We start from the raw sequence: 22,749 nt of genomic DNA, 5'->3' as shown, positions 1-22,749 counted from the left end.
AACTCCCATATATGCCTTGACCAGGCAAGCCCAAGGTTTTGAACCAGCGACCTCAGTGTTCCAGGTTGACGCTTTATCCCACTGCGCCACCACAGGTCAGACCTAGAAGTAAAATTTTCTAACCACCCACCAGTTCCACAGTAATGGTGATTTATAAAGTAGGGAAGTAACTTTACTTTATAAAATTTATAAAGCAGAGTTACAGCAAGTTAAAGCATATAATAATAATTACTTACCAAGTACTTTATGTCGGATTTTCACTAAGTTTGGCGGAATAAATCTTTATAAAACAACTTACTATACTTAAATCTTTTTATTTATACTTTGGTTGCTCCGCTACCGCCCAGCATGAAAGCTGGAATGCCCACTAGTGGGCGATAGGGACCAGGTTGACTACCACTGTGCTCGAGAGTCTCCTCTGCTCTTGATTTTTTTGGAATAGTTTGAGAAAGATAAGTGTTAGTGCTTCTTCAAATGTTTGGCAAAATTCAACTGTGAAGCCATCCAGTCCAGGATTTCTGTTAGGAGTTTCTTTTGTTGTTGTTGTTTAATGCTTCAATTTCACTATTTTAATCTGTCTATTCAGATTCTCTGATTCTTCCCGACTGTTTTGGAAGATTGTATGTTTCTAGGAATTTATCCATTTCATCCAGATTGTCCAAGTTGTTAGCATATGTTCATGACATTTTCTTACAATCCTTTGTATTTCTGTGGTGTCGGTTGGTATTTCTCTTTCATTTCTGATTTTATTTTGGTCCTCTTTCTTTTTTTCTTGATGAGTTTAGTTAATGGTTTGTCAACCTTGTTTATCTTTTCAAAGAACCAGATCTTAGTTTCATTGATCTTTTGTATTGTCTTTGAGACTACATATTTCTGCTCTGATATTTAGTCACTTCAGGTTTTGTTGTTCAAATTCCCTTATGTGTAAAATTAAATTGTTTGAGATTTTTCTTGTTCCTTGAGATAGGCCTATAATGCTATAAATTTCCTTCTTAGGACTGCTTTCACTGTCCCACAGATTTGGGGTTGTTTTCATTTTCACTTGTTTCAAGGTAACTTTTTATTTCTTCTTTGATTTCATTCATTGTTTCTGACCCATTTGTTGTTTAGTAACATGTTATTTGGCCTCTATGCTTTTGTGTTTTTCTATTTTTTTTTTCTTGAGGTTGATTTTGTTTCACACCATTGTGTTTAGGGAAGATGCTTGATATAATTTCAATCTTCTTAAATTTACAGCGACTTTTTTGTGTCCTAACATGTGGTCTATCCTAAAAATGATTCCATGTTCACTTGAAAAGAGTATATATTCTGCTGCTTTAGTGTGAAATGCTCTGAAGATATCACTTAAATCCATCTTATATAGTGTGCCATTTAAGGTCACCGTTTCCTTGTTCATTTTTTTGTCTGGAAAATCTACCACTGAAGTCAATGGGGTGTTAAAATTCCCTACTATGACTGTATTAATGTCAAATTTTGCCTTCATGTCCATCATGATTTGCTCTACATATTTAGGTGCTCCTATATTGGGTACATAATTGTTTATAAGGGTTGTATCCTCTTATTGGGTTGCTCACTTTATCATTATGTTCTTTTTTGTTTTTTACTATAGCCTTTGATTTACTGTTTATATTGTTAGATATACGTATTGCTTACTTGTTGGGAAAACAGCTGTTAGGCTTGCTCACTTGCACTTTAAATGATTAGTGCATGAGCATGTGGCAGACCCACATATGTACAGCCTATGTAAGGCTACTGGTGCTTTCACTTGATGCAGATTGCTTGCCTGCCACTGTGAGGAAGTGTTCTGCTGCCTGTTTGCTCATCAGCCATTGTGAGAATCTAATTAACGGGAATGGCCCAATGCTTACAGCTTACAGGGGTCCCCAAACTTTTTACACAGAGGGCCAGTTCACTGTCCCTCAGACCGTTGGAGGGCCGCCACATACAGTACTCCTCTCACTGACCACCAATGAAAGAGGTAGCCCTTCCGGAAGTGCAGTGGGGGGCCGGATAAATGGCCTCAGGGGGACACATGCGCCCGCAGGCCGTAGTTTGGGGACACCTGCATGTGAACATGCCTGGCCGAGCATTATATCTGGTGCAGTCAGCAAGATTTGGATCAGATAGGTATGGAGCCATTAACACCCTTGAAGAGTGGGATGGAGGAGTGACCATTGTTCTCAAGCACATGGTTCCCTGTGGCTATCCTGTTGAGAGCCATGGGGTGGGTGTTTTTACAGCCCTGTGAGAAGAAACCAAGCCACTGCAAGAGGCTGCACAAGGTCAAAAGCTCCAGGATGAGCTGCATACTTGGCGCCAACAGCAGCTTGAAGTGAAATGATTACTGGAGAAAGAGGCTGACCACTTTCGAGAGCTTCAGTTTGAAATGCAGGCTGAACATCAATGATGCCTGCTGTTCCCTCGATAGCTAACCTGATGGATTGGCTAAGCAATGAGTTGGGGAACATACTGCTTTGTGGCAGATTTGGTTATATCTCTATTGATATAGCTGCAGAGAGACAAGACCAATTTGGCTTTACTTGGAAAGAATGACAATGGACCTTTACAGTATTTATTACCACAAGGCTATTGGCATAGCCCACCTTGTGTCATGGGCTGGTGGCTGCTGACCTGGATAAATGGAAACAGCCAGAGGTGTTTCGTATGTACCATTACATTGATGGTATGCTAACCAGTGACCCTCTTTCAGAATGGGTGGTTGCTGGGTGGTCAATGAGGGCAAATCACAAGGACATGGATTATCTGTTAAGTTCTTGAAGGTTGTTTGGTAGGGTAAAATGAAATTTATTCCTGATGTGGTTATAGATAAAATCCAGGCATTCCCCATGCCTACTACAGTAAAAGTTACAGAAATTCCTAGGCCTGTTGGGTATTGGTGAACATTCATACCCAACGTGGCTCAGTTACGGCACTCCCTATATAACCTTATTTGGAAGGAGGTTCACTGGGATTGGACTGAGCGGGCACAAGGTGCTTTTTGCAGCAGATAAAAGAGCTGTCAAGATGGCCCAAGCCTTGAATGTGCTTGACCCCACCAAGCCCTGTGAGTTTGATGTCCATGTTATCTCTGAGAGGTATGGATGGGGCTTGTGGCAACAGACAGAGTGCTATGGCAACCTATTGGGTCTTGGTACTAGTTGTGGAAAGGTACTGAAGTGTTACTCATTAGTGGAGAAAGAGTTGGCAGCTGTGTATGCCACCCTCCTGGAAACTGAGTGTATTACAACCACAACTCCAGTTACGGTCAAGACAATGTATTCCATTACAGGATGGGTGAGAGATTGGGCAACAAAACCATATAGTGGTATGGCCTGCACCTCCACTCTGGCAAAGTAGAGTGCATACTTGCAACAATGCTGTATTTTTTTTTCCTTTTTATAAAGACAGAGAGAGAGTCAGAGAGAGGTATAGATAGGGACAGACAGACAGAAAGAGAGAGATGAGAAGCATCAATCATTAGTTTTTCATTGCGACACTTTAGTTGTTCATTGATTATTTTCTCATATGTGCCTTGACTGCGGGCCTTCAGCAGACCGAGTGACCACTTGCTCAAGCCAGTGACCTTGGGTCCAAGCTGGTGAGCTTTTGCTCAAACCAGATGAGCCCACATTCAAGCTGGCGACCTCAGGGTCTCAAACCTGGGTCTTCCACATCCCAGTCCGACGCTCTATCCACTGCACCACCACCTCGTCAGGCAATGCTGTACTCTTAGCACCAGCCTATTGAGGGCAGAACTGCAGGAAGTCTTGGGTCCAGTCACCTATGCGACCCTAGAATCAGGTTCAGCTGGGGCTCAGAAGGCAGAACCTCAGGTCAGTCTCTACCAGAAGGGGAAGACACTCATTCTCAAGGGTGCCTGGTATACTGATGATTCTAGCAGGGGGCCAACCTGCTAGGTGGACAGCTATAGCCTTCCATCTGGCCACTGAGACTATCTGGATGGACACAGGTATGGGCCAAAGCAGCCAATGGGTGGAATTAAAAGCTGTATGGCTAGTTGCCTGTTTGAACCTTTACCTCTAGTGATTTGCACTGACAGCTGGGCTACTGTGGACTGACCCTTTGGATACTACATGGCACATTAACCAGTGAATGGTAATGCATCATCCTCTATGGGGTCAGGCCATGTGGTGGCAGAACTTATGGGGAATAGGACACCAAAAGCAGGTGACAGCCTGACCTGTGGTGGCGCAGTGGATAAAACGTCGACCTGGAAATGCTGAGGTCGCCAGTTCGAAACCCTGGGCTTGCCTGGTCAAGGCACATATGGGAATTGATGCTTCCAGCTCCTCCCCCCTTCTCTCTCTCTGTCTCTGTCTCTCTCTCTCCCTCTCCTCTCTAAAAATGAATAAATAAAATAAAAAAAGGAAAAAAAAAAGCAGGTGACAGTATATCATGTCACGAGGCATGCCCCTCTAGCCCATCCTGGGAATGATGAGGCAGAAACTTTGGCAAGGGTGTGATGGTTGGAGACGGCACCTGCAGGTGGTGTGGTGCAGTGGCTCCACTGGTGTCTGTTCCATGTGCAGCAGAAAACTATGTGGGCTATGGTTAAGGTGTGGAACTTTAATCATAGCCCACATAGCCCACCCTATTGTAGAGGTATTTGCAGCTTGCAATCAATGAGCAGTATGTTCCAAGGAGCACCCTCGGAGACAATTGGCATCATCTGGACAGATCCATAGAGGTTGTGCTCTGCTAACACAGTGGCTGACAGACCTCACTGGACCCTTACCAATGTCAGACAGGTACCACCAGTATGCAGTCACCTGTGCAGATACTGCCACCAGTCTACTTGCTGCTTACCCTGCCCATAACCCAGACCAGAGGGCAGTCATATAGGCTCTAGACTGCCTGAGTGCTGCCTATGGGCGGCCACTAGTCCTTGAAAGTTACAATGGTACCCATTTCACTGGTTCAATGGTGAAGCAATGGGCTCAAGACCTGGGAGTGGACTGGAAGTACCATGTTCCCTGCCATCCATAGGCCTCTGGTGTCACTGAGTGGTATAATGGATTCTCAAAGCAAGGCCTGTGACAAGAGGGGGGCACTAGCTTCCTTACTGAATGAACGTACCACTTGTAGACAGTATGACACACCCTGATGGGGGGAACTGGCACCTGTGGAGGCCCTCCTGCAACAGATAGCTGCTCCCATACAGTTGCAGATATGCACCAAGGACACTTCAATGGACATGGCCCTGGACTATACAGCCCCCCCCATGATGGGTGGCCTTGTTGGCACCATAGGGTTGGGGGCTAAAGGTGGACCTCCAGTTAGCTCCTTGGGCAACTGGCATGTGGCCGCCTAAGTTGGAAGTGTGTCTTCCCTTTTATCCCTTGGGTGCCTTTGTAACTTGATTGCTGTAGTCTGTACTGTTTCTGTTTCTGTAATGTACCTCACTCCTCGCACAGGAACCATCGTAGAAGATATCTGTCACATAGATTGTACGGTGAGCAACCCAAAAGAGGTGGAGAGTTGCAAAAACATCTGTGTTAGGCTTGCTTGCACTTTTTTTTTTCTTTTCTTTTTTTTTTTAGAGAGACAGAGAGAGTCAGAGAGAGGGATAGATAGGGACAGACAGACAGGAACAAAGAGAGATGAGAAGCATCAATCATTAGTTTTTCATTGCAACACCTTAGTTGTTCATTGATTGCTTTCTCATATGTGCCTTGACCGTGGGCCTTCCGCAGACCGAGTAACCCCTTGCTCGAGCCAGAGACCTTGGGTCCAAGCTGGTGAGACTTGCTCAAACCAGATGTGCCCGCGCTCGAGTCGGCAACCTTGGGATCTCAACCTGGGTCTTCTGCATCCTAGTCCTACGCTCTATCCACTGTGCCACCGCCTGGTCAGGCCTTGCTTGCACTTTGCATTAGTGCATGAGCATGTGGTAGAGCCACATGTATATAGTCTATGTAAGGCAGGTGCTTTTCTTGGCACGGATTGTTTGCTGCCACTGTGAGGGGCTGTTTGGCAGATCGCTTGCTTGATGCCGCGAGGAGAGGTTTTCCCCTGCTTGTTTGCTCACCTGCCATCGCAAGAATCTAGTAAAAGGGAATAGCCCAACACCTCCTGGCTTCACAGTTCTTCTACCATCTGCTTGAATCCAATGTGAACCTGCCTGGCCTTGGCCACTGACATTATTACACTATCCCAACTTTTTTTCTTTTCCATTTGCATGAAATATCTTTTTCTATCCTTTCCTTTTAGTCTGTATGTATATTTTGTTCTGAGATGGGACTCTTGCAGACAGTATATATACTGGTATATGTCTTGTTTTCCTATCCATTTAGCTACCCTATGTCTTTTGATTGGAGAATATAAGTCATTTATATTTAAAGTTATTATTGATAGGTATATATTTATTGCCATTTTAGTCTTTTAACTATGTTCCTATTTTTTTTCTTCACTTTATTAAAGTAGGGCCTTTAATATTTCTTACAATATGGGTTTGGTAATAACAAACTCCTTGAGTTTTTTTCTTGCTTGGAAAGCTCTTTATTTCTCCTTCAATTTTCAATGATAGCATTACTGGATAAAGTAGCCTTGGTTGTAGGTACTTGCTTTTTATCATCTTGAATATTTTATGCCAATCCATTCAACCTGAAACGTTTCTGTTGAGAAATCAGCTGACAGTCTTGTGGGATTATCCTATCTTTCTCTTACAACTTTTAAGATCCTCTCTTTGTCTTTAACCTTTGCCATTTTAACTGCGATGTTTCTTGGTGTGGTCCATCTTGTTTGGGACTCTCTGTGCTTCCTGGACTCCTATGTCTTTTACTTTCACCAACTTAATGAAGTGTGTTGGTCATTTTTTAAAATGGGTTCTTGATCCCTTGCTCTCTCTTCTCATTCTAGTACCCCTATGATATGGATGTTGTTTGTTATGCTTCATGTTGCCCCAAAGGTCCTTTAAATCTCCTCATTCTTTCTTCTGCTTTTTTTTTCTGCTCTAATTGGATTTTTTTCTACCTTGTCTTCCAAACTGCTGACTCAATCCTCGGCTTCATCCAACCTCTTTATTCCTTGCAGTGTATTCTTGATGGCAGATACTGTATTCTTCATTTCTGAGTGGCCCGTCCTTTTCATGCTGTTGTAGCTCTCACTAGCTCCTTAAGCATCCTTATAACCATTGTTCTGAACTTTGTACCTGATAAATTGCTTGCCTACATTTCATTTAGCTCTTTTTCAGGAGAGTTCTTCCATTCATTCATTTGGGTATGTTTCTTTGTTTCCCCATTTTGGTTGCATCTTTGTGTTTGTTCTATGTATTAGATAGATCTGCTATGATTCCCAGTCTTGGTAAGGGAGTAGGTATCCTGTTAGATCCAGTGGTGCAGTCTTCTTGATTATCTGAGCTGGCTGCTCCAGGAATGTCCCTTGTATGGGTTATGTGGGCCCTCCTGTTGCAATTGAAGCTTGATGGCTATTGGTCCATTTGTGTGTGAGACTGCCCCTCAGGCTACTGGCTGTGAAGTTCAACCCCAATCACAGTGTGCAAGCTCCCGTGCAGGTGCCGACCACATGAAGTCAAATTTGTCTCAGGAGGGTTTGGTGCCTGTGGAGATCTCCCTTTGGATATGCTACTTGTGAAGCTAACTGATCCTTCTTTGATGTTGTCTGGAGCTGGCCATTGGGTGAATTAGTTCTGGGCCTCTACTGAAGTCCTGTGTAAGTTGTTGCCTGCGACTGGCCCTTGGCAACTGTTTGGAGTGAAAAGTAATCCACAGTTTGTGGCTACCTCTGCTCAGCCTGACTGGACATGGTAAAGACTAAGCTGTACACCAAGGCTGGCTTTTACAAGCACTAGGCCCAGGGGCAGGTCAGTAAAAGTCCCAAGTCACCCCAAGATCTACCTCCACCTGACTCCTTCTGCTGGCTGCCTGTTAGGCTCATACACTGAAAGAGCCTCTGGCTGCACTCCTCAGCAGAGCCTAAGCTCCAAAGGGTGGGGTGAGAGGAAGCCCAGAGAATGGGCTAATGCTTTCCCTCAGGCTGATGCTGCAGAGGGGACTACTCCATCCAAGAAAGATGAAGTTTGTAGTATGGAAAAACGACTCAGCACAGGGGTCTTGGCAGCTGTCCTTTAAGCTGTCTCCCAGAGTCACAAACCCGATTCTCCTCACACATTTCTAATCCACTCCAACTTCCCACTGCTGGAGTATAGGGTGTGCATGAACCTTTAAGATTCTTATCTTTTTCTGCTGGGCAAAAACAATGCTGCTTTTCACAGTCAGATGTTATGAAGCCACCTCTTCCTGGCTCCAATGTTCTGGGTTGGAGAGCCTGGCTTGGGATTGAGACCCCATGCTTCTCAGGGGGAACCCCACACAGCTGAGATATCTCTCTGGAACTTCAGCATGGCCCATGGGAAGTAAGTCAGCCCTTTTCATGTCTCCACCCTTCCTACCAGTATCAATGTGGCTTCCTCTGTAAATCCTTGGCTATATGACCTCTGTTCAGCTAGTCGTCAGGTGGCTTTTCACGATGATAGTCTATAATTTAGTTGTAATTCCTGTTTGGTTCTGGGAGAAGGTGAGTATAGCTTCCACCTACTCTGCCACCATCTGGATTTACCACCCAACAGGCAAATTATGTAAATGTAAAAAATACACAGTTAATTTAAAAAAATAATTTTTAGATGGGAAAGAATCTTTGAAGCACAACACCTTGAAAAGTATAAAGGGACAGTCCATTACATTTGTGATAGATACGTGAATTCCAAACTGCCCTCTTGATGTTCCGCTTATCTGTCAGACCTCACCCTTACTGGACTAATGACCCTGAGACAGAGGAATTCCAAAAAAGCTGAGAAGCCGCCCCAAGGAGGGGCTCCGGACAAACCAGGACTTTTGATTCAACCCCCACATGCTCGAAGCCCCCCAAGGAGAAGCATTCCGGACATACAAGGACTTTTGCCTCAGTATCCCCTCAGGCTCTCCCAAACACTACATAACTCGCCCCTAGTCTGTAACTGGTGCTCTTCTCCCCCAGGAGAAGTGCCCGGCAGGGTTTCTTTCTTTCTTTCAATAAAGCCTGTTATTCTGGTCTTTCGGACTCCCATGGATTCCAACATTTGGTGCCGAGACCTGGGACAGGGTACTAACTGCCTGGACGATCCCTCTTTGCTGTCCAAACTTACAACCAGGGAAGCAATGGGCAGCGGCAGCTCGTCCCGGGCTTACTCCCTGATTCTGTTTGGACATGTAATTGGTCGATTGGCCAGCAGTCTAACCCTGTCCTGAACCCCTGCTGGACCAGAAGGTAAGGAGTTTCTCCCTTCCCCTTCCCCGGTTGGCCTCTAAATTTCTCTCTAAAAACACCCCTTTCTGGTTGGACGGTTTTCTCTGATACGCCTCACGTTTTGAGGGGTTTGACTCAGTCTCAGTGGACTGCACGGAAGACTAGGCGCCTAGCCAAACCTCTCCACTCTCTCGGACTTCTCGTCCTCGGAGCTCCCTGACAGGTGGTAACGACCTCTATCAGGGACGACTCCCCCACATGGAGATTCTCTCCTCTTGGGACAGTGACAAAAGGCGGGGACGCCCCCTCTTGCTCACCTGTCTCCACTATGGGCTCTTCAGAGAGTCTAAGCCTTCCGACCAGACACCTCTAGGATGTCTCATAAAAATCCTCACCAAACTTGGTCTCTCAGACCTCAAACTGAAGAAATTAATCTTCTTCTCTAACACGGCATGGCCTCAGTATAGACTAGACCAGGGGTCTCAAACTCGCGGCCCGCCGAACAATTTTGTGCGCCCCGCAGACTAATCCACGAAGTTCAAAATATTTTGGATAAAATTAAGTAAGCCTAGGGGCCTACTTGTATTTTTCATTTCTCTAGCATCCTAGCTAGATATTAGCTTAGTTAACAGCAGTTGTGATGCGAACTACAGTTTCTGGTCGTTTTGTGACACTGAAAAGTGTTGCGTAACAGTTGCCTTTTGTAGACCTAGTGCGGCCCACCGAACGGCTGTGATCTTGCTCTGCGGCCCACGTGCTGAGTTGAGTTTGAGACCCCTGGACTAGACAATGACTCCCATTGGCCTGAAAACGGGACATTCAATTACAATATCCTAAGACATCTTGACAATTTCTGCTACCGGACGGGAAGGGCATCAGAAATTCCTTACATGCAAGCTTTCCTCTCCTTTCTCTCCTGTCCTTAATTTCTGTACTTTCTGTTCTACACGCAGGCCGGTTTTGGCCAAAGAAACCTCACCTAAAACCTCTGCTCCTAATCCTTCCTTCTCCGTGGACTCCCAAACTCTCTCCTTCTCTTGCCTGACCCCCGGGGCACCCTCTCTCGGGACCCCTCTCTAGTCTCTCAAAAATCTTTTTTGCTGGAGTCTCTTCCCTCCAGAAAGCCTCTTCCCTTCACTAAATCCTGTTTTCTTATTTCACCAGTCTCTTTCTCCTCCCCTGCTGGCCAGGGGCCTCTCCCTTCTCCACTATGTTCTTCGTCCCCTCCCCCTTCCTTAGAAGCTGTGCCTGTCTCATCTCTGACCTCTCTTCCCTCCTTACAAACTGCAGTTCCATCTCCTCTCCGACCCCTCCTCCTTCCTTACAAACTGTGCCTCTTTCCTCCTTGCCGTCTCCTCTCCTCAGAGCTCTAAATCCTTTTGACTCCTCTGACCATGTGGCGCCACACCAATACTTTAACCTCCTTACTCTCCTCCTGCAGAATCTGACTCTCCTTCTTTCCATCCAGCTGCTCACACTGTCCATCCGTCTGCTTTCTCTCTTCCTCCCCTCTTTGCTGGCAACTCCCTGCCATCTCGAAAAACTTAAAAAACAGAATTGTATATTAAGCTATGTGAGTAAGTAATCTGTCTTGTCTCATTGTTTGTCAGAAAATATTTCCAGTGAATTGAAACAAGTAAAGCGCACTCATTTAAATTCCTTTATTCATAATATGTGAAGTCTTTGTTTAATGTGTAACTGTGTCTGTTTCTAAGACCTTAAACCAGTAATTACCCACCTCATAAACCAGGTTTACTCATCCCCACGGACTCTCCCTGAAATACCCCCATCTTTCCTGTTTGAAAACCTTCAGGAGTTTATCACCTCATACAAGCCTTATACCTAATCAATGAGGCAGTGATTTCTCTCCATCCAGTAGTCCCTAATCTCTACAAATTACTGTCACACATTTTCTCAAACACCACTCACTTCATGGTCCTAGACCTCAAGAATGCCTTCTTTACCATTCCTACACCCTGACTCTTACTTTCTGTTTGCCTTTACCCAGACACTAATGCAGCCCAGCAATTTACCTGGACTATTTTACCCCAGGGGATCAGAAACAGCCCACACCTGTTTCAGCAGGCACTAGCTCAGGATTTAGCAGCATGCAATCTCAAAACTAGTACTCTCTTACAATATGTAGATAACCTACTCCTCTGCAGCCCCTCCCTGCCTGCCTCAAGGAGACTCACCACCACCCTTCTTAACTTCCTCGCTATGAAGTGTTATCCTGTCTTCTCTGCTAAGGCTCAACTTTATTCTCAGTCCCTAGTCTATCTAGGCATTACTTTAACCCCCACCACCTGAAGTCTCACCCTATATCAAACTCAGACCCTCCACAGTCTCCAACCACCTACCACCACAGATCAAATCTTTTCTTTCCTCAGTCTAATAGGCTTCTTTAAACACTGAATTCCCAATTTTGCTCTCTTAGTCAAGCCCCTCAGTGAGATCTTCTGAGCATGGCTTTTAAGGTCTATAATGACCAAGGAAGTAACAGAAAAGGCAAATAAGGCCCAAAAGAAGTCAGGAAATACCAACTTTTGGCTCCAGCGCCCTAAGGGGTTTCATAGCATTCTATCAAGGCCCTGCTCCAGAGTGGAAAGAAAGGTCATTGAACTGAAGCCTGCCAGGCTTCCCGGCCCCACCGGTTGACACACCTGTGCTGTGGAAAGAGGGACATGAGAAGGTAAGCTGCCCCCTTGCTCCATGGAGGGAGGGTTCAGTCTCTTTTAGCCCTGCTCCAGCTACCTGTGACCTGACCTTGCCCAGCGTGCTGGGAATTGCCACTGAAGGCCCAAGGACATCATTCATGAGCCTAAGGTATTTCTTCCAAGTAGCAGATAAGCTAATCTCATTTCTTGTAAACACAAGGGCCATCTACTATGCCTTGCCTGAATATTTAAGTTTTATTTATCCCTCAAAGATCTCTACTGTGGGTATTGACAGTCTAATTTTATTGCTTTATTTAATGTTTAGTATCTCCTTTGTTCCTCTTATCTCAATGCCCCATGCCTATTATAGGCTGGGACCTGCTGGTAATTCCAGCTAGAAGCAGTGGTCACTAGGACTTAAACTCTAACTACAAAGTGTAGAAATGTAACACCCTTTTCCTAAGTACTTGCAGGTTTTATAGGTCACTCAGCAAACTGTTCAAACACTGTCCGAGAGGCACTTCCAGCATTACATCACCCAAGGACTGACTTTCACATGGACAGGTCCACACACCATGATCCTGACAACTCCCACTGCTGCTAAAAGAGAAAAACGGAATGCCTTACTCCAATCACAAACCAGAAGCTGGTTGGTCTACGTATGGCAAATATATAAAAAAAACTAAGGACTCTTTTAGTCAGGCTTTGGGAAAAGGGAAACTAGGATAAAAAGAAAGTCGACTTGATTGTCACTAGAGGTTAAAATTTTTTAAATCAAGAGTTCTGACTAGAAAGGAATTGTATGGTTTTGATAATAGAAGGTATAAGGTATGGAAATACTTTTGAAAAAAAAAAAGGAAAAGCAAGTTGTTATGAAGGCCAGTTATTTCTGGATAGAAAGTGCATGAAAGTTGAAGGTTTATGTAAGTTGTAGATGGTTTGTGCAGGTTGTAGGAGATTTGTACCGAGAAAAAAGAATTTCTACAGTCAGAAAACTGGTTTTCAAAGAATGTTTAATCAGTCACCCTAGCTAATAATCCTCTACCCTCCCCACTTATTAGGACAACTCTTTCCTCCACCCTGACCATCTGGAGCTCAGAAACAGAGAAACAAAACTGACCCCTTGTCCTTCTATTCTCTATTCACCTCTCAGCCTGCCTCACCAAATCAGGAACTTTCTACTCGTGTGGGACCAACACCTATCTGCATCTCCATACTAATTAGACAAAAACCTGTACCCTAATCTATCTCACCCTAAATATCAACCTAATCCCACCCCATGAGCCTCTTCCAGTTCCTAATACACTATCCATCAATGTAAGGACCAAACAAGCTATACAGGTAATTTCTCTTCTTATTGCTTTAGAAATCTCTACAAAAGTAGATCTAGGGACAGGGGGACTAGCCACACTGCCCTGTCTTATTCCTATTTGCTCTCTCTCTCTCTGAAGCCCAGCGAATTCATAAACATGGAATCAGTGGTTTCACACAAACTGGGCATATTACTAGTGCCTTTCATTGGTCCACACACTCTCCTATTTACTTTTCTAACTTTTAAACCCTGCCTCTTACATTTGTTTACTAGTTTCTTACAGAACTGCATGCAGACCTTCACCAATCAGACAACTGGAAAAATCTACCTAACCCTACACATCAACCCTGAAACCTGCCCTCATGAAACAGAAAAATCTGAAACCCTGTATCAGCAAACCTCCTAAATTCTATCTTTCAACCTCTACAGGTCCCCTAACCCTAAAGCTCTCCCATATTCCTGAAGAACTAGGAGAATAAATAGCAACACCTCTTAACACTTCTCAGTCTTTTTCCCTTCACATAGTAAAAGGACAAGATCACTGGGTCTTCTTGGAGCCTACAAACGGACATGAAACATTTCTTTTAACTCAAGCTAACTGCTCTCTCCAGGTCTGCCAGGAAAAAATATCTCTAACTTTACTATGGAAGAACTTTCACACACACACACCCCTATACAACCCTCCTTATCTCTGCATTGCTAATCTCCAAATACCTGCCTTTTTCTTTATTAAGTTCCTACAGGCTGGGATGAGAGAAATGTCTAGGATTACCTACAATCAAATGCTCCTACACTCCTATTCCCCAGTACCCCAAGGAGAACTTCATGAGGGAAATATCAAATAGGTAGGGGTGACAGCAGGAAGAAGCCGCCCCTCAGCCCGAGAAGTTCCCTCCTGAATGTTCTCCAAACCCTCTTCCTCTTTACCACACATATTCAATCCTTCTAAAAAAACTTACACCAACAGGTTTCCTGTATCTTAAAATCTCCAAATGTCCTCTCATTTGAGAGGAACCAAACCAGCACGTCTTATGAGGCTCATCCAGGAGACCATGTATCACCATGTCACTCTGTCCACTTGGCACTCACAGCAAGCAACTGACAATTATTACCCCGCAAAACTTTTTTACTTCCTCACTCAGGTTTTCAGAGACATCACCTGGTTCAGACCTTACAGCATAGAAATTGATGACCTCCTTAACTGGATGAGGGACTTGGCTTAGCAAGATTCCCTTCTCGAGTTCTCTCAAGAAGCAATAATTTTCCAATTTTTCTCCTCTTTCTCCTCATCACCCCTTACCATATATTATAAAATCAATAACTGCCTTTCTTTTATATGTAACCACAGAGTTGAGTAATGATAGATACGTGAATTCCAAACTGCCCTCTTGATGTTCCGCTTATCTGTCAGACCTCACCCTTACTGGACTAATGACCCTGAGACAGAGGAATTCCAAAAAAGCTGAGAAGCCGCCCCAAGGAGGGGCTCCGGACAAACCAGGACTTTTGATTCAACCCCCACATGCTCGAAGCCCCCCAAGGAGAAGCATTCCGGACATACAAGGACTTTTGCCTCAGTATCCCCTCAGGCTCTCCCAAACACTACATAACTCGCCCCTAGTCTGTAACTGGTGCTCTTCTCCCCCAGGAGAAGTGCCCGGCAGGGATCCTTTCTTTCTTTCAATAAAGCCTGTTACTCTGGTCTTTCGGACTCCCATGGATTCCAACAATTTGATTGCCCCCTATACACTTCTACAAACAAAATCTATCCTGAGAAACCAGAAAAAAAATTGTAAGAAAAAATTTTAAGTTAATATCTTTATAATAAAAGGAGTGAAAAAATATGGAAAACTCAGAAAAGTGGGCAACAGATATAAACAGGTAGTCAAAAGCTGAACCACCAGTCACGAAGAAAACATGAAAAAGATACCTGACCTCCCTAGTTCTCAAGACTGTAAACTTGAAAATAGTTGTGTAGTTTATCAGACTGAAAAATACTGAGCATGCTTATTATGACATCACAACACTTGTGCAGAATGTGCCTACTGTGATACAATAGTCCCCAAATTTATCCTGCAGAAATAATTGGACAAGAATACAAAGAGGTAGAAGGATGGTTATAATATGAAAACACTTAAGTTAATAAGTATTGGTTAAACCTGACCAGGCAGTGGCGCAGTGGATAGAGCGTCGGACTGGGATGCCGAGGACCCAGGTTCGAGACCCCAAGGTCACCAGCTTGAGTGCGGGCTCATCTGGTTTGAGCAAAAGCTCACCAGCTTGGACCCAAGGTCGCTGGCTCGAGCAAGGTGTCAGTCTGCTGAAGGCCCGTGGTCAAGGCACATATGAGAAAGCAATCAATGAACAACTAAGGTGTCAAAATGCGCAATGAAAAACTAATGATTGATGCTTCTCATCTCTCCGTTCCTGTCTGTCTGTCCCTGTCTACTCCTCTCTCTGACTCTGTCTCTGTAAAAAAAAAAAAAAAAAAAGGTATTGGTTAAATAAATGTGCTACATTCATAAAATGGAATACTATGTAGCCACTTAAAATGGCTGTGACTAAGGGCTATGTGGGACATGTTCTTTAAAAAAAAAATGTATAGTGCACTTTAAATAATCATATTTTGGTTAAAAAAATAACTCTAAACATCTCTCTCTAAAATATAGAAACATACAGCCTACTTAATCATGTGCTAGAAGAAATGTATACCAAAATATAATACTGAATTATTTGTCTCTGAGTAATGGAAGTACGTGTGACATTTAGTTTCTTTTCAAAAATACACCTTTTATTAAAAATTTTTTTCAACATGCAAAACACAAAAACACTATTAAAAAAAAGAGGGAGGAGAGATTACAAAAGAAAAAAAGCTGACCTGAGCATGGAGGGATTGGGGAAGCTTTAGTCTTCAGATCCAAACATGTGGCAGACAGAAGGCCAGGTAGTGGCCTAGCCACAGATACAGATGCCCTTCTTGCCCTGAAGAGGGGGTCAAGATGGGGATGTGTCAGGGTGTCTGTCCCCCTCAGACACCGAGAGTTTAAGCCTCAGTCCTAGTCACCTGCTCCCATCCTGAGAGGGCTGCCCTGCTCCTCTGTACCTTCCTACTTTCATTTGTGCTCCATTTTATCAGCCTGACTTCACAAACCTCTCCTGACTCGACCATCCTAATCCCATCCAATCTTTTGGGACTCTTAGACTTATCTGCTCAGTTTTTGCTGTGTCTATTCTCGGCCACTTCTAACTCATGATCTGGATGTTGCTAGACTGATAATTCTCAAACCCTGGCCTGATCATTTCATTGTACCTCCAAGAGCTTCTCAAAGCTCAAGGGACAATGCTAAACCCTTTAGCAGGGCACCAGTGGCCTAATATCTGAGCCCAGCTTCCATCTTCTCCTTCTTCATGGAGCATCCCTATGCTCCAGCCACAGAGAACTGCTTCCTGTCCCCAGCATATCATGCTTTCTGTGTGCCCCTGCCCAAGCTATTTCTTCATCTTTCCCCAGCAGCTTCCCCTTCTGCTCCAACACAGCACCTTGCACAGCCCTCTGTCAGACACCTTTTGTCCCTGTCTGCAGATCCTCTGTAAAACCCCTGGCCTAGAGAAGTCATTCCATCTGGAGCCAAATCCCCGCTTTACCTGAGAATCCAAGTCTTCTCCTTTTAAGCAGAGATTGGCATCAAGAACATTGAGTCCCACCAGCAGACCGACGATCACCATCCCCTCTTCCTCCATCATTAATGCCTCTGGCTCATAGAACTCACTGCAAGAGATTGGTGGCCAGGGGAGCCGCTCAGAAATGCTCTCACCACCCCTTTTCCCCATCCCATCCCACCTTTCCACCTCTTAGCTCAAGGCCTGGTTGCCAGAAGCTCCCTTGTGTGAATTTCCTTTTGTCTTTCATTTCCCACTCCCGCTCAAGTACCACTGTTTCTTCTCTGGCCTCTCCTCGCTTCCTATGGCTTAGAGAGGGCTCCTCCTGCCTCTGGCCTATGATGAATTCTTCATTTAGATGCTGGACCTCAGCCCTTCTCATCTCCTTTTGGTTCCTGCATTCCTGACCATCACTCTGCCCCTCTTGTCCCCACGGGCTCCTTCTTCCCTGTTGCTGTGAACAACTTCCACAACATATCCCAACATCTAAGAGTATAACTCTTCCCTCTTCCATGCATCCCATGGAGAAACACTGGCTGCTCTTCTTTACTGCCGTCACCTTGTCATTTGTAGTGGGGCTTCATCCTGTCTTTGATAACTTCTGGTCACCACTGATTAGCTAAGTTTCCAATGCATGTGTGCACGTATGAGATAAGAATCAGTTCTTAGACAAAAATATGTACCTCAGAGTTACTCAGTGTAACTGTGCTCAGACAACAAAGAACATGACATATTTGAAATCAGTATTCACCATGTAAAAATATATTCAATAATAAGTCATGACTTGAAAACAATGAAAAATTTGGGATTGCAGGTCATACTGTAAAAGATATTTTTATTTCAACTAGATAAGAGAATTAACTCTAGAAGAATTCTTTCCTAATGAAGTCTCATATTCTAGAGAAAATTAACTTTATAATGATTACTTTTGCTTATATTTATAAATATCAAATGTGAACCAGTCATAAATTTCAGAGATAGCCAGTTAGTCCTTACTGATGCTAAGAGATATAAAATTTTACACACTGGATATGCAATACTAAAATAGGTACTATATTACAAAAAGAATCTAGTTTTAAAGTCATTTTTTCCTGTTATCATAGAATCTAAAAAACACAATTTTATTGAAATTTAATGGGAGTACATTGTCAGCTACTTTATCTTAGGTATTTTTAAAGAATTATTTTCAAAATAACTTTTAAAAATGAAAAATAATACAAATCTTCATTTATTGATATCAACTTTCAGATATCATTGTTCAGAAATGAAATAGCACTATTTTAAAAGTAAGCCAAAGAACAGTTATGATTAATAATTTGAATAAAAACTCTGTACATTAGACTCATATTTAATGAAAAGCAAAAGACAGCAAAGATAGGTGATGAAATACCTTAAGAGATGTTTATTGTCTATCAGCACTTTCAGATAGTCTGCCAATTTCTTCTGCATGAGTGCAAGATAAAGCCACGCTCTGCCTCTTCCCACAGCAGTTCTAGAATTCAAACAGATAATCAAACTATTATGGAAACAATAACAAAAAGACAAGTAAGCCCAAGAGATACACACATTCATGCTTGTGAATGAACAGAGCATTGTAAAAAGAGCTGCTTTGTGAGGTAAGGGTACACACTATCTGGGAAGGCAATTAATATTAATAAGTATTAATATATAGCAAATCAGTTTGTTCCAGTACTCAGATTTTTGTGGCTTAAGATTTTTTTCTCTTTTGTCATAATTAAAACAAAAAACAACAGCCTGACCTGTGGTGGCGCAGTGGAAAAAGCATTGACCTGGAATGCTGAGGTCGCCAGTTCAATACCCTGCACTTGCCTGGTCTAAGGCACATATGGGAGTTGAAGCTTCCTGCTCCTCCCCCCTTTCTCTCTCTCTCTCTCTCTCTCTCTCTCTCTTCTCTAAAATGAATAAATAAAAAAAAATTAAAAAAAACAACAACAAAAAGCACATGCCCATGATACAAACTTTAAACAGCAGTATCCAGATGTGTGTAGTGAGCCAATTGCCTTCCCAGATAGTGTGCTCCCCCACCCCTCAAAGCAGCTGCATAATATTTTGAGCCTGGCTGGTGGTAGCACAGTGGATAGAGCATTGACCTGGGATGCTGAGGTCCCAGGTGCAAAACCCCAAGGTCCCCGGCTTGAGCACGGGCTCACCGGCTTAAGTGTGGAATCATCAACATGATCCTGGGATCTCTAGCTTGAGCAAGGGGTCACTGGCTTGGCTGAAGCTGCCCGGTCAAGGAACGTATGAGAAGCAATCAGTGAACAACTAAAGTGACACAGCTATGAGTATCTGATATGGAAAGAGGTCTAAAATATAATATGAAATGAAAAATGCCTACAGAACAGTATGTACAGTTTAATACTTAATTTTCCACCCGCCCCCCTTCCCCATACGCTAACATACTGTTTTTAGTTTAGGTTGACTTGCACAACATTTTTATACACATGAAAAATATAAATTCTTTTTCTCCCCTTTGTAAAAATAAAAAAATTAGCATGTTATACATGCTGTCCAACAACTTGTTATTTCACAGCTCTGCAGCAACAGGGCTTGGTGGGACTTAAGAGGGTTTCAGTCCAATAGACCCGTGTTCTCTTTCTGGCTATCCCTCACTTCTTGCAAAGGGACCGAGGACAAGTAACTCACCTGCTCTGAGTCTCACTTTCCATACCTATCATTGAGGATACCAACAGATTTCCTAGAGGCTTGTTGTGGAGGAGTAAATGAGGTAATGAAATGTACTTAGCATAATACCTGGCACATGACACACCTTTAGTAAATAGTGGCTATTATTATTGTCTGAAAACAGAGCAGGCTGGCTCCACAGGAAAAGGGTCAAAGAGAAACTGAACAGTCCCTGGGGCTCTTTGCTCAAGGATCTCTAGGGCCTCTTCTAAATGAGATTCCATGTTGATGCCTTGTTTGTGTTCTGTCCAGTTATTTATTTATTTTTTTTTGAGCCTATTATAGGGACCCCAAGGGCAAACCTGACATGGCAAATGATTTGTTAGTCCCAGCCTTTTCACAAATGTCCCTTGTCCTGGAATAAAAAATCTGGCCCAAACTGTATTATTCATAAAATTATATCTGAAAAAGTGATTCCAGGAGTGTAACAATGATTCCTTTTCCTCCTGTAACTGCTCCTCACATGACAATGCCTTTTCACCCTATGTGACCTTGTGTGACAAGCAGGAATCACTGCCCCTATTTTAAAGAAAAGAAAACTGAGGCTCAGAAAGGGGCAAATCTTGCTCAAGATCATGTGGGAAATGAGCAGCAGAGCTAAGTAGAGTGTAGCTCATGCAACTTGTTTTAAATTAGAAAATGTTTTATCAGCAAGGAATTGATAAATGAGTAAATACCCATTTTTTAAAAACATCAAATAAGTGTAATGACTTCTTACTCACTTTAATTCTGGCAGATTTCTGACACTAGTAGCTATATCTGATGCTTCTGGACAAAGTTTCTCCACCATCTCCAAAGGACCAAAGAAAGATTTATTTTGGCCAATAAAACTCTTCTTAACTAAAAGGGAAAACAAAAGTGTTAGTCATAAGAACAGGTTGTCTCAGGAGTCCATAGTCTCTCTTATAAAAGCCAAATAAATGCTTTTGATTTTAATATCTTCACTTAATTCTTCAGATTTAGTCTTAGGGACTGCTGGAAGCCAGGTAACAAATGAGCTCACCCTTCTTCTGGAGACAGGGATTCTCTGATGTACCTACTATGCTCTTTCTCCAAGTATTTACTGCTCATGAAATAAAAAGTGTCCCTGGCCGGTTGGCTCAATGGTAGAGTATCCGCTCAGTCTGTTGATGTCCCAGGTTCAATTCCAGTCAGGGCACACATAAGTACCTACCTGCTTCTCCACTCCTCCCCTCTTGCTTCTCTCTCCTGCAGCCATGGCTCATTAGAGTGAGCTGGCCCCAGGCACTGAGGATGGTTGCATGGCCTCCACTTCAGGCACTAAAAAATTGCTCTGGTTGCAAACTGAGCAAGGGCCCCTCCCTAGTGGGCTTGCCAGGTAGATCCCGGTTGGAAGGAAGGAAGGAAAAAAGGAAGGAAGGGAGGGAGGAGAGAGGGAGGGAGGGAGGAAAAGAGAGTGAGAGAGAAGGAAAGAAAGAAAACAAGTGCCTCATTCCATCACTTGTGAAATATACATACTTCCCCTTTCTCCTTTCTACCTGATACCAAAATCAATGCTTGATTTCAAATGGATATTACCACCATCCCTTGTCTGAACTGCTGTGATAACCTCTTTTTTTTTTTTTTTTTTTTTTTTACTTTTTTCCTGAAGCTGGAAACGGGGAGAGACAGTGAGACAGACTCCCGCATGTGCCCGACTGGGATCCACCCGGCACGCCCACCAGGGGCGATGCTCTGCCCCTCCAGGGCGTCGCTCTTCTGCGACCAGAGCCACTCTAGCGCCTGGGGCTGAGACCAAGGAGCCATCCCCAGCACCCGGGCCATCTTTGCTCCAATGGAGCCTTGGCTGCGGGAGGGGGAGGGGAAGAGAGAGACAGAGAGGAAGGAGGGGGGTGGAGGTGGAGAAGCAAATGGGCGCTTCTCCTATGTGCCCTGGCTGGGAATCGAACCCGGGTCCCCTGCACGCCAGGCCGACGCTCTACCGCTGAGCCAACTGGCCAGGGCCTGTGATAACCTCTTAATGAGTCTCCCTGCTCCTAATACTGTCACCTCCTTACCCTTACAATCTGTACTCCATATAGCTGAGGTTCTTCTAAAATATGGAAGTCAGGCCTGACCTGCGGTGGCGCAGTAGATAAAGCCTTGACCTGGAACGCTGAGGTCGCTGGTTCAAATCCCTGGGTTTGCCTGGTCAAGGCACATATGGGAGTTGATGCTTCCTGCTGCTCCTCCCTTTCTCTCTCTCTCTCTCTCTCTCTCTCTCTCTCTCTCTCCTCTCTAAAATGAATAAATAAATAAATAATTTTAAATAAATAAATAAAAAATGGAAGTCAGGTCATATTTTCCCCTTAAAATCCTCCAAGTTACTGTCAGAATAAAATCCAATTCTTCACCTAACCTACATAGGTTTACATGTAGCCCTTCCTACCTCCCTCCTCTTAGCACCCCTCAGTTACCTGGGTGTCTTCCTCAAACCCAGGGTGGTCCTACTCAGGACCTTTGCACCTGTTTTTTGTTTGTTTTTTGTTTTCCCCAAATCTTTGCATGATTGACTCCTTCTTCTCCTGTATGTCTCAGCTTACATTTCACCTCCTCAGAGAAACCCTCCCCCTTTGACCACAGCTGAAAGGTTTTTTTAGTTGCTCATTGTTGGGCAGATAAAATGTATTATGCTCACTTTGTTAAAGATTACGCCCACGAGGAGGCCGGAGGCCATAGCCCGTAGCCCAGGTGATATTAATGTGTGTTGGGGTGGGCTAAAGGCAGGCAGAATCCTTGTAGCCTGGGGCTTGGTTTTGGGATTAAGCCTTTCCCACCTGTCTTGATGTGGGGTGGTACAATCCAATCATGCCTCAGAGAAGTGACTTTGTATTGGAGACTTCCCTATTTTGTATATTGGATTAAGGGTTTGGATTTCTACACTATAAAATGGGGAGGGAGCGGGAGCTTGTGCTCTTGGTTCCTGGGATGATTAGCATGAGAGAGCAGAGGGAGCAGAGCAGAGAGCAGCGGAAAGAGGCCATGTGGCCAGGAGAAGCAGCCAAGATGGCGGAGTGCTGAGTGAGAAGCCAGTTTGTGTCGAGTTTTTTTTTTTTTTTTTTTTTTTTTTTTTTTTTCTTTTTCATTTTTCTGAAGCTGGAAACAGGGAGAGACAGTCAGACAGACTCCCGCATGCGCCCGACCGGGATC

General features: G+C 43.9%; 1 protein-coding gene across 2 annotated transcripts in view; it reads right to left on the bottom strand.

Annotated features, from left to right (window-relative positions):
• The window catches only part of RUFY1 (RUN and FYVE domain containing 1), a 117,096-nt gene that overhangs the window by 74,788 nt on the left and 19,559 nt on the right, over positions 1-22,749 (bottom strand). For both annotated transcript variants that reach the window (XM_066342386.1, XM_066342387.1), the window contains 3 exons: positions 20,322-20,439; positions 18,284-18,385; positions 16,879-17,002 (listed from right to left, as the gene is read on the bottom strand). In XM_066342386.1, the coding sequence (XP_066198483.1) occupies positions 16,879-17,002; positions 18,284-18,385; positions 20,322-20,439 (344 nt within the window). The remainder of the gene's footprint in view (positions 1-16,878; positions 17,003-18,283; positions 18,386-20,321; positions 20,440-22,749) is intronic.

The sequence above is a fragment of the Saccopteryx leptura genome, chromosome 6 (assembly GCF_036850995.1).
Source record: "Saccopteryx leptura isolate mSacLep1 chromosome 6, mSacLep1_pri_phased_curated, whole genome shotgun sequence".
In the NCBI taxonomy this organism is placed as follows: Eukaryota; Metazoa; Chordata; class Mammalia; order Chiroptera; family Emballonuridae; genus Saccopteryx; species Saccopteryx leptura.
This window is presented reverse-complemented; position numbering and strand designations above follow the sequence as displayed.